Raw genomic sequence first — 16,912 nt, forward strand, 5'->3', positions numbered from 1 at the left:
GGAGATGTTTTAACAACACTGGAAAACAGAGATTCAACTTTCAGGGTGGTTGCAAAAGAACTTCAATACCTACGAAGTGCAGCTAAGGTACTAGACGATCATTATGCAATGATATTCTTGAGACAGAGAAACAAGAAGAGGCACTAGTAAGGAAAATACAAAAAAGAGAGGTCGAAATATATTGGCTAACTATATCAATACAGAAAGGAGGAAGCCAAACGATTTGAGAACAAGAAGGCTTAGATTATACTATCTATTTGAAGGGATATGACTTAAATTTACTATTTTCCTCTTCAATATTATGGAGTAACTCATTGGAAAAAATCAAAAGGCAAGAATAGTATAGGTAGGGGCAAAGTTAACCAAGATGCAATAAAACCACACCCTTTGTGAACAAGAATATTAAGAGCATAATGAATGTGTTCGATTCTGATCAAAAGCAGTTGCAGTTAAAAGGATTTCACACCAGAGATCAGACTAAGGGCTGCATAAAAAGAACAGATCAACTTCAAGAATAGATGAATGAAGGGAGAAATAACACCCATCAATCTGTCCTTATCCTTTTCCACCTGTAAATCCATCAAGCCCTCAAGAACTATTCTGAGCTAGTGCCCCAAAAACCATCATTAGGACAAAAAGGACACATCCGATGCCAAGCCCCTGCCAAAGATTTAGTCAATGCACCTTAAAACAGCCAAATAGACTTCATTGCTTTCTCCCTAGGTGAGAAGATGACTCAGAAGGGAAAAACCGGTTGGCCTCAATGGAAGGAGCATTAGCCAATAACTGGGAGATTCAAAACTCTTACTATTTTCCAGCCTCACTAGGTGAGACAGAGACTGAGAAGGGACAAACAAGATGGACTCATCAGAAGCATCCTGCATCTCCCTATAACTGGAGGATTTAACACTGGGACCTCCCACATGAGTAGATGGCTGCTGAAACAAAAGGTTGTCAGCGACTGACAGAGAAATCTATCTTAAAATTTGTACTTCGGAATCCAAGTTGATGCACTTTAAGGAATGATGAACATTTACCTGGTTAATATATCACCCAAGCGAGGGAAATCATAAAACATTCAGTAAAAACTCATATTTTGTAAGGAAACTTAACTGTCTTAACTCCTCAAAAGAAATGGTTTCAGATGCATTACTCATTCCTAGGGTCCAAACAATTCATTATTCAGATGACCCAACTTAGTTAACCAAGGTAGGTGTATATAATCTAAGAGCGAGCATAGCGTACACAAATACGCTGCTGGATGGGGGTCCTACAAGAAGGACACTCCTTCATACCCTGCTTCTCGTGCAGCTCATTGCACTTGGTGCAAACAACCTGATGAGCACATGGAAGGAAAACCACAGACCTCTCTTCAGATAAGCACATTACACATTCCCTTTCACGTTTCAAGCTTCCAGTTCCCAAGCAATCCTGGAAATTAGCCATTGTGTCCGCTTTAGACGGGGACTGGATCCCTTTGAGACCTGATGCACTTTTTCCATCTGTCAGACAGCTAGAGTAGCTCCCATCAATGCCCCACCGTAGCGCGGCAATTTTTGAGGAGTCAACCTTAAATCTCAATTGAGAGATCTCATTCTCAAGCATCTGGATATCATCTTTATATTTCTGAAGATCATTTTCGGCTTTCAGCCTGATCATGTCTTCCTCCTTTTCCATAGAACCTTCAATTTGTTCTCTTTCTTTTCTTATGAAACTGGCCAACGTCAGAAACTCTACCTTGGCTTTCTCTTCCTGTTTCCTTCTAGCCTGCAATTTTTTCCCATTTCTTATCAGACAACACCAAGAAAAAAGGGGAATCAGAGAGAGTTAACAAAGCCAAGCAATAACAGTAGAAGAAAATGTTAAGGCAAGATTGAATCATTGAATGCATCTAAGAAGCATGGTTGTTCAATGAGAAGTACTTGCAAATTGCCGAAATTTGAGGTGGGGGGGGGGGGGGAACATGTTTTGTTCATTAATGGATGAATATAAATAAGGTGTGGCAGATAAACAAATGCTTCCTGGTGGTATACATTGCACATATGCTTCTTTGGATTGGATGCTATAGCAATTGCACATATACTCATGGATGGGACCCAGTTTTTGGTGATAAGTTCAGCCCAGGAATTATGCCAATAAACCAACCTGATTGGATCCTACAGATTTTTTATACAAACAGTTACAATTTTCATTTTTTTCTCACCATCCAAACAAATACAGTAAATTGTATTGTCATAGCATCCAATCCGGTCAATTTGTTGGCACAATAAAGGCCCTGACATAGCACCACCAAGTGGTTGGTCGCAGTCCCACCCGCACATCCTGCACATTTGCCATGTATAACATCATATGTCAATGGTAGATCAGCTTTTACTGTTCAATTATTTGGACAACACATAGCTTAGCTTACCTCAAGTTGATCTTGCAAATCATTAGCTTGTTCTAGTTCCTGTTGCAGCTGAGCCAGCATCCGCCTCTCAGTAACAAGATCTTCCCGAAACAGGGCTGTCTGCCTCTCCCATGATTGGAACTTCTTCAGCGTCTTTTTTTCCCCTTTTGATACTTCCTGACAGCTTGTAGCAGACTCTGCAGCACGTACCTTAGCAGCCTCCATCTCCTGCCTCAGCTCAGCATTCTCCACTTCAAGCCTGCGAACAGCTGAATTAGCCCTCTCAACCTGGCTTGTAGCCTTACCCAGTGCATACTCCATCTCAGATAGCTTCTTCATGGTGTTCTCCTCAAGTGTTTGCTTTTCTTTCTTGAGACGCACTACCTCTTTTTTCTCTTGCCTCAGGCTCTTAAGTTCTTCTTTGTCCTTGCTCAGCCTACGAGCAGCCTGCATGACCTTCTGATTGGCCCATTCAGTCCACTCGTGGAGCTGGTTCTGTAGCTCTCTCACCCGGGGAAACAATTTCAGCATCATCTCATCGTTCTCATCCTGTGGAACCCACCTACCCAAGGTCTTGTCATAAGGAATCCCAAGTAAACTGCCATCAGTATTGCAGCTGAGGGACTTTGAAGCAGTGTCGCTTCCTGAAGGCAACGAGAGAGAAAGCTCAGTGTTTGCTGCAGGCAATGTTGATGAGGTATTGGCTGAAGATAGTGCAGATGGGGTATTGGCTGTAGTAAATGCAGATGGGGCATTTTCTGTAGGCAGTGTATGAGTATTGGAAGTTTTTGGGTTAAAAGATGAGGGTGTACAGGTTCCAGCATTTATTGAAAGATCATGGATTCCATCAGCTTGAGACACATTAACTCCCACAACCTTACTTGTCTTCGAGGAAGAACTCTTCAAATTTACACCACTAGAATCAGAGACTGACTTCAGTTTTTTATCCAAAATCAAACCACCCAAACTACTGAGCTTCCCTGTTCTCAGAGCCCCTTTAGACCCATATGCACGATAGTTTTTTTCCAGATGAAGTGATTTCTGCCGGAGGATTGACTCTCTTTTTGAACTGTTTGAATGACCCTTTCTACCTCCTGCTGGCTTTTCCTCTAAAGCAGAAGACTGGGATTTGGTCTGGACACGGTTCCCAGTAACATTGGAGGATTTCTCTGCATTATCAGATTGGGAAATTTGGCCTTCTTTCTCTCGGGGTAGCCCTTCAAGAACAAGGGGGTTGCGGGGATTTGGTAAATTTGGGATACCTGTCACAGTTGGTGTTTCAGATTGAGATGCATGAGGACAAGCAAATACGGGATTTGGTTTGTTATGATTTAGGAGATTGAGTTCAGAACAAATTGCCTCTGATTTCAATTGGGTAAGTGTAGAAACAGAGGAACTACCCCCAGGGGCCTCATCACCATCAAAACTAGTCAAAAGATCACCATCCATTGCACAAGCATGGGCTACATTCATGTCACATATCAACAAGCACCACATTGCATCTCCAACACTAAAGAATGGCCTAACCTCCCTAAGCACACAAACCATTTCTGCCAATATATACTTCTCCAGCTGCTGTAAGTCCTCAAAGAAGTTCTCCCTTGAGGAATCAATATCTTGACCATTTCTCAAAAATGATAATGTATTAGTAACAATGTTTGATACAGTGTCCTTACAACCATAACAAAGGCCAGACCTCAAAACAGCCTTTGTGGCAACCTCTTCGTTGTACCCACACGCAGCAATCTTTTTAATGGCGGTCTTGAAAATTGTATCCAAATTATCCAAAACAAGTTCTTCAAGCTGGCTTTCTGTAAGATCATTCCAGTTAGCCTCTTGGAACTCCTCTGATTCTAGGTCCTCTCTAAGCCGAGTGGATCTGACTTCAGATTGTCCCAGGGTATCTGACAAGCTAACATCAGGTCTTAAAGCATCGGGCTGGTCTTGGTTAAGACCAAATAGATCACAGACACATTGTTCATGACTGGGGTTTTGTAGCGATTTCTCAGCAGAGAATTCATAACCAGGACATTCTGAAGAAGGAAGCTTGTTTGGGTCAACTATAGGTGGATCAGCTCGAAATTTTCTCTTGTTCCTACTTCCTTTCTCTTGGACTGATAACGACACAGGCAATTGAGCACTGGTGCTACTGGTACCACTACTACTACCCCTAGCCACCATCGCTGCCATTATATATTGCACAATGCCAATTTCCTCTAGATCTTCACAGGGCCTTACGAAACTTCTATCTTTAAATCCACAATGCAGCACCAATTTCCCGAAACTAGTACGGGTATACAGGGGAGGGGAGAAGAAAATGAAAAAGAAAAAAACTTATAGTTAAGAAATAAACAATAAACCGAAGAATCAAGTAACAGAACTATCAGGCAATCAAACAAATAAAATTAATAATTGACCATCGGAATCAACGAAGATAATAAATCGTAGAATCATACCTCTGGGAACGGTAAGAAAGGGAAAATATTCAGTTTCCTGCATCGAAATACTCAAATTGATAAAAAACGGAACTAACCCAGAACTTGAAAATTAATAACCAATGCATGAATAAGATATCCTGCAAATTAAACGATAAAAATTTCGTACATGCAACACAATAAGCCCATAATCTATCGTACAAAAAACAAAACGGACATGGATGATGGAATATATTGATCAGAAATCTAACCGGGAAGGGAGAAAAAACAATAAACTAAAATGAATTTCACAAGATTTATAGAAAAAAGGATCCGTAACAGAATATAAAAATAATAGAACCGTATTTGTAATGAACACCGATCAATCGAGAGTACCCAATATATAGCTCTTGCTCAATCGATCGATGGAACCCTCAGTCCAATATCATCAGAGAGACTAGAGAAAATCGAAAGATATTTTATTATTTTCCTTGTTCCTCCTCGTTTCTGTTCCTTTACTTAGAGCATTGCATGAGCCTCCTGCCTCCTCTCGATCTCTCTCTCTCAATATGTTTTTATGGAATGTTTTATTTAAGCATTTGAAGAAAGGAGGTTTAATTTTAGGTGTTAACTGACCAAGTAACCATGGTTACGTACCTGTTCTTGCATTGGCTAACCATGGTTAAAACAACCTACATACACTATTAGCCTATCTGTCACGTGACATATTAATCACATAATTCCCCAATACACAAAATGTACATCCTCCTACCTAACAATTTACTTTCCAAATCAAACCCCCACTCCCCACCCCCCCAAAAAAAAAAAAAAAAAGAAAAGAAAATAAATATTGGAAGGAGGATAGGTACACTGCCCGCGTGCAGCAACTAGCGGGTGGCATCAATGGGAGGCACGAGACTGGACATCATACATGAGGGGCAGGGGGTCATTTCAAAGGGAAAAGAGAGATATAGACACAACGAGCGCTAGGTTACGACATGTGGTCAGTGTGCCAAGCCTTTTCCCTTTTTTATTGTGTATTAATCATTATTTTTTTGAAAAATCTGTATATATGTTAGGGAAGTGTTTCCTATGGGGGAATGTGGCCCTTACACCATGCAGGGGCCAACAGAAGTACTTGCGGAAGCATCATGCGGGGTGGTAATTCGCCCCCATGTGTCTAGGCGGAGGTGCCATGCTCCCCCCACAGAAACCATTATCCCATATATATATATATATATATATATATATATATAGGGAGAATGTTCTCTGTGTCAGGAGCGCAGGTTGCGCCAGACACATGGGGGTGGGTGCAATGACCACCCTACCCCCTTGAGTGGTAGGCTCATGTGTCTGGACGCAGCCTGCACTGCAGCACAATGAACATGAGCCCATATATATATTATGGGGAAAGGTTTAGATGCTAGTGTGGAGGGAATCTCCCACACCACATCAATGGTAGCACAAGGGATATAATCTACATGCGGTTCACATGGTCTAGAAAGGAGAGAGAGAAAAACAAAAAAACTCACATTAGAGAAGATAATATACAAGCGTTTGAGAAACTTTTTCCCATATATTAGAAAGGGGGAGGATTTGCCATGGTGCCAATGGTGCATAAAATTGTATAATCCACATGGGTAAAATAAGAGAGAGAATGGCAGCATCAACCACATATCTCATTACATGAAAATGCATTTATGCTGGAATCTGCACTCCGATGTCATGTGCTTCTTTTTCCTGTTATAGAAATATCAACATGTATTGAATTTTAAGTGTAAGAGGGAAAAGAGAATATTAGGATAATTTATTAAGAATTATTATGATTATTTTTCTTAAATATTATTTAAAATTAAAAGGAACCTTTCAATTCTTAATGAGGGAGGGAAGAGAGGGAATGGTGTTTTGGTGCATGGAATGAGTGATACAAACTGATAAAGAAGTTAGCAGAAAGATAAGCATGAGAGTCATACTCATACAGGTTTCACGAAGCGCATATACTCCTCCCACCATTTAACCATTTTGTCTTCCCCAGATTCTAGGGTACACTTTATTTTTTCTGTTATATGTTTTATAAAAAAATCTTCTTAATTTATTTAAATGATATTGTGTCTTTTTCTGTCAATTTGTTCTACATATTTCTATTGACTAGTGAGGAATATATCAGTCAGAGGAAAATGACATGGCTTATTGCGTAATGGCTGATGTAGTTCTGATATAGAATGCGAAGGTGGGGGTAGTGGTGTTAGGGGACCAAGTCTTTTTTCAAGGCCCACCATATAATATGAAGGTTTCAATGAGTTTTAAAGGAGAAAGAATGTAGCTAGTTTGTGTGGCCTAGATATAGCAGCATATGAATTTATCCCAAGCACTCATGAAATAAAAAAAAATTTCACCCATGTTGATGGTCCTAACTCCTATGCGTGCTCTCATTGGCCCCATGCTAGTGTAAGAGGAAAAATTATCAACTCCAGTTCCCTACCCAGCCCAGTTCCCCAGTTCCTCTAATAGGGGCAGTGGATCCCACCCAAGCATAGTATTTGGGCAAGGGTAGGGTGGTCTTTCCAGCCCGCCCTTGTTAGAGGAACTGGGGAATTGAGCCGGGTAGGGAACTAAAGGTGATAAAGATCTGGTGTAAGAGCCACGCAACTAGACAACGATCTCTTATCCTTGGTTTATTGTAAAATACAAACAAATACATTAAAAAAGTAAGAGAATTTTACATAGAGAAAAATTTTCATGTAAAATATTATAGGGAAAGAAAACGCCACCAGGTTGCACAGCGCACACCACTCTTACACCCAGACACAGGGGCATGCGAAATGACCACCGCAATCTTGTTTATTTCCATCTTTCCAAGGGGTGCGTCGATCATTACGAATACCCCTGTGTCTGGGCACAGGGGTGGCGTACGCTGGCGCAGCTAGGTGGCATTCTTTCTCCCAATATTATATACTCGGAAATTATTTTTTTTTGGTGGAAAAAGTAATATTAATATTAATTAATTAGATATGATAGGTACAATATCATGCACACAGTCCGTAGTATACCTGTTTGTCCTAGCATACTTAGCTAATAAGTCTACAAGTTGCAAAATAGATCTAGGTTGTTTAATAGTATTTACAGACCGACAAGAAGAAAGGGTGTGGGAGATGTCAAAAAGAAGAGCAAATAACTCCCACGGCCAAAGAGCAGCCTGTGGCTCCTCCAACCAAGTCTTAAAGCTGTTGAGAATCAGTCCAGAAGATCACTTGTTGATAGTCCAATGAAAGTGACTTTTCGAGCCCAGCTTGGAATCCTCGAAGTTCCGCTTCTTGGGTTAACCTGAGGTTGAAGGCTGATTTGGATCTCCACAGGTATGGCTTGACGTTGCGCGGTGCCCATCAACAGCTTCAGAGATTTGTATTGAACGTTTCTTCTAAGAGGAGAAATGGAATTCCTAGTCCGCAACTTAGAAGATAATTCAGCAGGGGGTATAATCATTCCAGCCCTTCCTTGACGTAACTCGGAAAATTTTATACATACATGAAAAAAGGTCTTATAATGCCAAATCTTAAGAGATGCTAACAAAATGTACACATGATCTATGTAGAAATATATAATGGGACCCACATCCAATAAAGTATCCATTCGCACATGGAATTAGAATACTCCACTAAAGCTAAAGGTTTTGGTTGCAAAAACTGAAACCGTTTAATATACAGTTCGGTTCAAGTTTCACACTTTCACCTAAAAATCCTTGCATCGAATCATACAGAACCGATTATATTGAAACTGGACCGTTTAATACCCATACTTGTCACATGATAGATTTTTGGGGAAATTTCTTAGATCTACTAGATAAAAAAATTAATTATAAGATAAGTGGGTTTTAAATTTATTTTACATTCATTAGTCTTAATTTTAAAAAGATTTACTTAATCCCCAGAATTAGTTATTGTTCATGCCACCTAAGAAGAAAAAACTAGTGAACTTCCAAAATTACCCCAACTTCACCTTAGCCGCACTCTTCAGCTTCTATTCACCCCTGACCTCTGCAACTCACCCGCTCTCTCTCTCTCTCTCTCTCTCTCTGAACTCACTGACTTTCCCTCAAGTAATAGAGAAGAGCTTCTCATTAGTTCTTCGTCACCATTGTAACCCAGTAAAATGTACAGGGTGTAAACGTAAAAACTAGAGGCGACATATTAGTTTGATAAACTATTAATTCTAGAATCTAAATACTAGTATAAATTCCGATGATAGGAACACCAACCTTTCACTTGTACTAGATTGAATAGTATCGAATTATCCTTTTTTATTTGTTGTTACTTTCCTTCTGGATCTTACCGTATCCACTGCAGCACCGCCCAACTTTAGAGATAACAGGAAAGGGTGTTCTAGATCTCTCTCTCTCATATTTTCTTCTTTACAGTGAAAGAAGAAGGTTAGAGCTCTTTGGCGGCAACTACTACAGCGGCATCCATTACCACTATTAGAGAAGATAGAACTTCTTATGGAGAAGGAGAAGGAGAGAGGAGGAGTCGTGATGATGGGTTGATGGTGCCTCAGGTTTTCCGACACTGCTTGGTCGGATTCCAATCATTATCCCTCGTCATCTTCAAGCTAGCTGATTTTTTGATCAGATTTTTTTTAATTTTTTTTTAATTTTTTTTTTTTTTTGGATTTCTGATTTCATTTCCTGTTTTTATTCTCTTATATGGTTTAGATAGAATATATGTTGAGCAATAAGCAACTTTGGTGAGCCTTTTCAGTGTAAATCCCGTGTTTTGCGTTCTTCTCCAAATTTTGTATGTAGCAGGTTTGGGGTTTTAATTTCTTTTTTTTTTTTCTTTTCAAATTTGCAAATTTGGACACAAAAATGATTTGGCCTGTGGTTTATAACTCCACAACATGTACGCTTGACTGGCTTATGAAGGCTGAAGAACTAATGAGAAAGCTCTTCTTTGTTATTCTCGAGGGAACGTCGGTGAGTTCGGTGAGAGATACAGAGATGGCACAGCAACGTGTGAATTGTAGAGTTCAGGGGTGAACAGAAGCCAAAGAGTGTGGCTAAGGTGAAGTTGGGGTAATTTCGGAAGTTCACTAGGCTTTTCTTCTTAGGTGGCATGACCAATAACTAACTCTGGGTATTAAGTAAATCTTTTCAAAATTAAGATTGATGAATGTAAAATGAATTTAAAACCCACTTATCTTGTAATTAATTTTTTTATCTAGTGGATCTTAGAAATTTCCCCTAGATTTTTTGGATAATTTAGAGCTTTCTAAATGCAGTGCGTAGGAAAAAGGTCTCCAAAAAAAATTTACCTGGTTAGACTTTAGAGTAAGAGCGCAACTTTCCTTGGCAAGTTAGTGAGAGAAAAAAAAATGCACCAGAATGCAAAAGAATTTTTTTTAGGGGAGCATAGGTGCCACGCAAGCACGACAACCAATGAGAGCACTTACACTATCTCGAAGTACGGGATTTCTACCTTTCATGGGGGGTAGACGGTCATTTCGCCCCCTATTGTGTGTGTTCGTGGTCTGCCCCCCTCCCCACAGAGAACATATTCCCATTTTTTATTTTATTTCTCAGAATCCAAACAAAATTGGGGGTTGCAGTCCTAGAGATTTATGCAGTTCAATAAAAGTCAGTGCCCATGGGTTGCAACGTCATTCAACCATAAATTCTTCCCTTGTAATGACTAAACAATTTCTGTGAAGCCAACGGACAGTTAGGGGTGTAAATGAATAGCCGAAATCCGTTTTCGTATCCGTATCCGTATCCGTTCAGCACTATCCGAATCCGTCCGAAAGCTAAATGGATGCGGATACGGATAAGCTATAGCTATCCGAAAAGCTATATTTACATGTAAACGGATAAAATATCCGATCCGTATCTGTATCTGTTTAGCACTATTCGAATCCGTCCGAAAGCTAATCAGATGTGGATGCAGATATAGCACTATCCTAGTCGAATCCGATCCATTTACATCCCTACGGACAGTCCATTAATCTTGCAAAGTTGGTAATGACTTTCAGCCCCAATACTCCTCTTCTCATTCAAAGATGGTTCGCCCAAATCATGAAAATCAAATATTGCCATGACCTTGAGAAATAATCTTGGGCTTCCATCAGATATGGGAATTTCGGAAAAACCAGTTATTATCCCAGGCTGACAAAGATTTGCAACATCCCACTTTAAGTTACTTGTTGCCCATCACAAGCATACTAGGAAAATATCTTTAGATTTCTTTTGGGGAAGCCAGGAAGACAAAAAAAATTAAATAGATCTCATGGGATAGACTATGCCATTCCAAATAAAAAGGGGGCTTGGGCTTTAGAGAACCTCAACTTCACAATTTAGCATTACTTGCAAAAAGTAGCTTGGAGACTTTGGAGCTTTCCTGATTCCCATTGGAACAGACTTATTAAGCAGATTTATTTTCCCTCCACTTTCCTCAAAGCAAAAATTGGCTCTTCTCCTTCTTGGGCATGGAGAAGCATTCTTCTGGGCTGCTCTGTGTTGCTCGATGGCCATATTTGGATCATTGGTGATGGTGAAAATGTCAACATTTAGTAGGACAATTGGCTTCCAACGTCCTCACACTTCAAAATTAAATCTGTTCGCCCCCCCAAGATTGTGATCTGGTTTGGGTTTCACAGCTAACTGATCATGAGAACATGAGCTGGAAGATGGATCCCTTGTCCAAATTTTTCCACCCTACAGACAAGGCTCTCATTTCACAAATCAAACTCCTTATATTTTCGAGAGAGGACAAACAGATTTTGGGGAGGCTCCCGCAATGGTGTTTTCAATGTTAAATCAGCTTATCATTTTCTATGTAATCAGTAGAGAAGGATGAACTAGGTACTCCCTTCATCTTCCCATAGCACTATCCTTGTCGTTGAAGAATCAATTTGGAAGACCATTTGGAAATGCCCAACCCTTCCCAAAATTAGAACTTTCCTTTGGAAAGCTTGTGCAACGGGTATTGCCACAGGTGTGTTGAACAGTGATGGCCACTGAGAGGGGGAGGTGAATCAGTGGACTCTACAAATCTTTTCCCTCAACAGGTTCACTCCCAGTTCACCTGTTGAGATCTCTAACACTTACCACAACCACCCACACAGTCTTCTCAAAAGACACACAGGCACACAATCACACTCTAAAAGCAATCTTGACCCAGTCTCATACAACCACAGTCACTGATACTGCTGCCAAGAGCTGCTATGTCAACTGTTGGAGATCCCTCACTCAAGCACACTGACTCAATCACAACTGAAGGATCTGAATACAAGCCACAAAGTCGTGTACACACCCCAGCCAGACTCAAAGGCTCTACCAGGTGTGTACACCCATCCTGCAGAAAGGCACTTCTAACCAAAGCAAGCAAGCATCCACAACACAGAGATATACGTGCTTCAACAAATTGCCTACGTGCACAGAGTAATGGTCACTTGGACCTCAGCATTTACTCATCACTAATTTTCCCAACATAAAACTGAGAGGCCGCATCCACGGCAGATGATGTTTTAGTCACACCTATGACTCAAGACATCTGACCTGCTTCTATCCCTAAATATAGAGATAAGGGTGTTATCCCCAATGATTTCCCAGCACCCACTAGTAACCAACACTGTGTTCAGATGCAATTGGACAACTCAACAAAAATAATTGGGCTTATACAAATACCCTACAATGTCAAGCACATCTAGCATAGGTCTCAACATTCATCCCTACTGCTAACATATACAATGGAAATACAGTATATCAAACATAACAGGCAACAAAGTGTAGAGAATCTCACAACGATGCACTGTCTTTGATCACTGATGTCCGAAGATGGAGTCTGGTAACTCTAGTGGCTCACTGGAATCTTCAGCTTCTCCCAATTTGATGGACAACTGAAATCTTCAAGTGTGCTTAAACACTGATGCTCTAGAGTGATTCCTAGCAATAAAGAAACCACTTTCTTCTCCCCTTTTCCTTTCTTTTCTTTTCTTTTCCTTTCTTTTCCTTTTCCTTCTCTTTCTCTTCCCTTTTTTTTCTTTTCTTTCTTCTTTCTTTTCTTCTTTGTTTCCTCCACCGAATCTGAGATTTGGGTTTCAAACCTATTTGCTTTTTCTTCCCTTCATCTTTTCTTCTTCCTTCCTTTTTTTTCTTTTCTCCTTCTTCTTTCTTCTTCCTTTTCTCTTTGCCCTTTTCTTTCTTGGCTGCAACCACCTAAAGAAGTTCTGGTTCTATGATTTCAGAACATCAATGGCATCAAAGAAGGGATGGAGACATGAGATAGAGAGGAAGACTCAAATCTTAGATGTATACAACACTTCTTAGGGCTGCAACCCTTCTCCCGGCGACCTCTGCTTCTCTTCACTGTTCTCTTAGCACAGCAATGGATAGAGCTCGAAAAATCATCCAAAATCAAAAAAAAGTTCACCTCATTTGGCCATTGGATGAGTGAGATATCGGGTTTAGAAGTTGGGCCATTCGTAGAGCTTAAAATGGAATCTTGAGGGCCGTGTACATGTGCGCGCGCAAGTATTATATCGCCGCTTTATTCCATGTAGCGCCAAGGCATCAGCACAATTGTCATCGTCCGTCAGATCTTAATTTTGAAATATACATGTTTTTCATACGTCAGATCGCTTAAGATCCCATCCGTCAGATCAGTATCACAAGGTAAAGTCAATGTCAAAGGCTGACAGTGGCAGGTGACGTTTCGCGCTCCTATTGGCTGTCTCGTACGGCGCCCTACAAGCCGTTAGATCTGTCGGTGAAGGAGGGAAAGATCTTAGACCGTTGGATCTTCATCATTTATATCTTGAATTAACAAGGCTCATGAGATCCTTCCAAAGAGAATCTTTCTAGCCACTTCTCTACACATGCGCTGCACTCAATCAGGGACCATAGAGTCTACAGATCTGAATTAATCTAGACCGCACATTCAAAATTTAAAATCTCAGTTGAATGTTATCTTGTCGATCGGAATCTTATGCATCTTCAACCAACCAAGGAGCCTGAAATGGAATCTAGGCCATAATTTCTTCGTTTTAGCTCCAATTTGAGTGCCTTTTGCGGCCATGTGTCTGTGACGATGAGCACTACCAATCAAAATTAGCCACATCAGCAAAATCCTTACTGATTTTCTCAGGAAACCCCAAAATAATTCGGATTGACTAAAATGCCCTTCATTTTAGGTGACCAAACGGGAATCGCTATAACTTCATTGTCTGAACTCGGAATTGCTCGATTCCAGTTGCATTTCGAAGAGAACTCGACGAACTAAAATACTCATGCAGAATGCTCCACCTAGTTCTATCATTATACCTTCCAAAAATGCCGACGAACACGCTGCCAGTGCGGAAACCTATGAAATCAACATTCTTAATACACCTAGCCTTCACCCAAGGCTATTTAAAGCTTCCAAAAACTGCAATGAACAATCTCATGCTGCTACATAATCTTCGGATGCTCCAGCATCACGTGTCACATCACTGCCAAATGACGAAAATGCCCCTGGATGACTCCCAAACACTATGGGACTTCTGTATACACTGCCAAGCCCCTGAAATGATGTCACTACCAGTATGAACACTGTAAGAACTACTGGGGATGGTGGGGATACTATCCAATCACTGCCTGCACAACCATCTGCATGTAACTACACCAAGATGCATTGTGTTGACACCAACAACACACATGCACTGTGTTGACAACAATGACAACCAACACATAGTCACTGCCATCTGCACTGTGTGTTCAACAAGGTGAAGGTCTCCAACGCCGAAAAATTTCAATAGATGGCAGCTGTCACCGCTATGGTTCCTTCCCTAAAACCAGTAATCACATCCTTATTGAATGCCCATTTGCTCGTGCAGTATGATTTGGCTGCCCCCTTACCATTCGCTTACCGATGAATTCAATTGATACATTACCAAGGTGGCTATCCAAATGGTCTGAATTCATGTCCTCTGAGAAGAAATCTGGTCGTCCAATGGTAACCCTCTGTTCCTTTCTATGCTGGTATATATGGAGGACGCGAAATTCATCTCTGTTGGATATCAAATCCCCTTCCCCTATGGAGGTCTATTCTATGGCAACTCATGCATTCAAGGAATTCTGGTTGGCAAATTCTTCTCATGCACCTACTCGATCAACTGTTTAGCATCCAACTATTTTAAGCTTTTGGTCCCCCCCCCCTCCTCACTGAACCTTAAAGCTTAACAGTGATGCATCATTTAGGGATCCATTCTTCAGCAGGAGCAGATTTCATTATCAGGGATTGGCGTGGAAGCATTATCACAGCAGTCTCACTCAGAGCCTATTGAAGCAGGAAACTCCATCCAGGCTGAAGCTATGGCCGTCCGTTCAGGTCTCCTTCATGCTATTTCTCATTGCTAAGAGCTGATTGGCTATATCTCCTCCACTTCCCCCACTCTTGATATCTTACCCATCACCCAAGATATCCAAACACCTTACATCATTCTTTGTAAGTTGTTTGTTCTCCCATATTCCAAGGTTTATCAATAATGTAGCTGATACCTTGGTTAGGAAGGCCTTGTCATTAACGTGTATGACTACATGGTCAAATTCCACTCCATGGCTAGTCCGACTTTGTAATTGTGACTGCATGAGCTCTTCTCGTTCCAATCAATAGATCTTTCTTTACCAAAAAATAAATAAAAATTCTTCCCTTGTAAAATTTTCAATAATTTTGAGGACACCTTACATTCATTGGATGGATCACAAAAGGCCTATGTATCTGTAGTACACGTAGATCTATATATGGTTCTTACAACCGTATGATAGAGATTGAAAAATTCAAATTTGATAAAATGACACTTCATATAATAATTTAAATAATTTTACCAGGTAAAATTAATGACAAATAAGATTATAAATTTTATGACAATTTACATCTTGAACAAACTTTGGAAAATTTTTCAACATGTAAACATTTTTCACATGAAAGTTTTACATGCAATATTGTACACGAAAACATAAATAGCCTTAGGCTCTGTTTGGTTGCAAAGGGAATTAAAGGGAAGGGATGTGGAATTTTTCATACTTAAAATTTTTTTTTTGTAATCATTACCCTATTTGACAATATCACTAACTCCAAATCGTTCCATATTTGGTCATTAAATTCCACTTTACTTTGCATCCAATTCCCTTTGGTTTAAAATATAAAATATAAATATTACATGTAAAATATATCATTACTAAACATGGTAAGAAATTTAACTAGTTTAAACAATCACATGGGGTATTGATTACAAATTTTTTTTTTTTAGGTTTGAAAAATTTCCCTTCCCTTTCCTTTAATTCCGGATCCTCAGGGTAAAGTTTTACTTGTAAAATTTATTTGATTCACAAAGTTTTTTTTTTTTTTTTTTTTAAAATTTTTTATAATGAAACTCATTTTTCTGCCTTTTACATCAAAACAAAAGGAATATTTTTTTGTCCTTCTCTTTTACAGGGGAACAAACAGAACATTTACTTAGTTTTCACGAAGAAACAAATAGACCCTGAGGAGAGAAATAATAAAAGGCACTCAAGCTCTGGTTATCTGGTTCACCATAGTTTCATATGACAAGTCACCCTATAAAGAACCTAAAAAAATGGAAAATATGTGACAATATGATGATATGATTCCAGACCAAGAACATGCAATAAAGAGTTTAGAATCATGTAGAAACTTGTCAATAGAGCTTGATATGGAATTGCTAATCATGCATTTCATTACCAAGTAAATCATTTTTATTAACTAGAAAGATAATTACAACGCCGGCCATGACATCCTTAAATGAAGCCTGAAAGTATCAACAGCCCACCATATTGCCTCAAAGAAAGGGGAAAGAAAATGAAACAAATAATTTACATTTACTTGTAAGAAAATCGCAGAGCGGGGCAGGACATCCTCAAACTAAAGGCTACAAGCATTGCAGTTTAGATTAAAAATTACATCTCAACAAGCTTAACAAGTAGAATAACCTAAAGATGGAAGACCCTTTTGTCAATTATACATGTCGAGGCATGCTTCACCACCTCCTCTATGTGACAATCTCATTAATCCTTAAACCTTCAATCAACAGCCCACCATATTACCTCAAAGATTATAAAAAA

The 16,912-nt window shown here is 39.8% G+C and overlaps 2 protein-coding genes and 1 long non-coding RNA gene across 5 annotated transcripts in view; 1 reads left to right on the plus strand and 2 right to left on the minus strand.

Annotated features, from left to right (window-relative positions):
* Positions 1-16,912, minus strand: part of LOC122667024 (piezo-type mechanosensitive ion channel homolog) — a 143,300-nt gene that overhangs the window by 1,145 nt on the left and 125,243 nt on the right. Inside the window, exon 22 of one of the 2 annotated variants that reach the window (XR_006333747.1) lies at positions 10,249-10,253. The gene's annotated coding sequence lies outside the window, so the exon portion shown is untranslated. Of the gene's footprint in view, positions 1-10,248; positions 10,254-16,809; positions 16,869-16,912 lie in introns of those variants that run through there. The other variant, XR_006333746.1, reaches the window with a different exon arrangement.
* LOC122667025 (putative E3 ubiquitin-protein ligase RF298) lies at positions 1,042-5,362 on the minus strand. Of its 2 annotated transcripts, XM_043863186.1 has the most exons (4): positions 5,200-5,362; positions 4,846-4,882; positions 2,411-4,640; positions 1,042-1,767 (listed from the first exon to the last, which is right to left on the minus strand). In XM_043863186.1, exons 3-4 carry the CDS (start codon positions 4,577-4,579, stop codon positions 1,225-1,227), a joined length of 2,712 nt encoding a protein of 903 aa, XP_043719121.1. In that variant the 5' UTR covers positions 4,580-4,640; positions 4,846-4,882; positions 5,200-5,362; the 3' UTR covers positions 1,042-1,224. The 2 variants fall into 2 exon arrangements, with proteins under 2 accessions (XP_043719121.1, XP_043719122.1); XM_043863187.1 differs by lacking the exons at positions 4,846-4,882; positions 5,200-5,362 and having other exon boundaries at positions 2,411-4,714.
* Positions 5,303-16,875, plus strand: LOC122667026. The gene is made up of 3 exons (XR_006333748.1): positions 5,303-5,312; positions 7,664-7,669; positions 16,794-16,875. It is a non-coding gene; the product is annotated as an uncharacterized LOC122667026 (long non-coding RNA).

This window comes from Telopea speciosissima, chromosome 7 (assembly GCF_018873765.1).
Source record: "Telopea speciosissima isolate NSW1024214 ecotype Mountain lineage chromosome 7, Tspe_v1, whole genome shotgun sequence".
Lineage (NCBI taxonomy): Eukaryota > Viridiplantae > Streptophyta > Magnoliopsida > Proteales > Proteaceae > Telopea > Telopea speciosissima.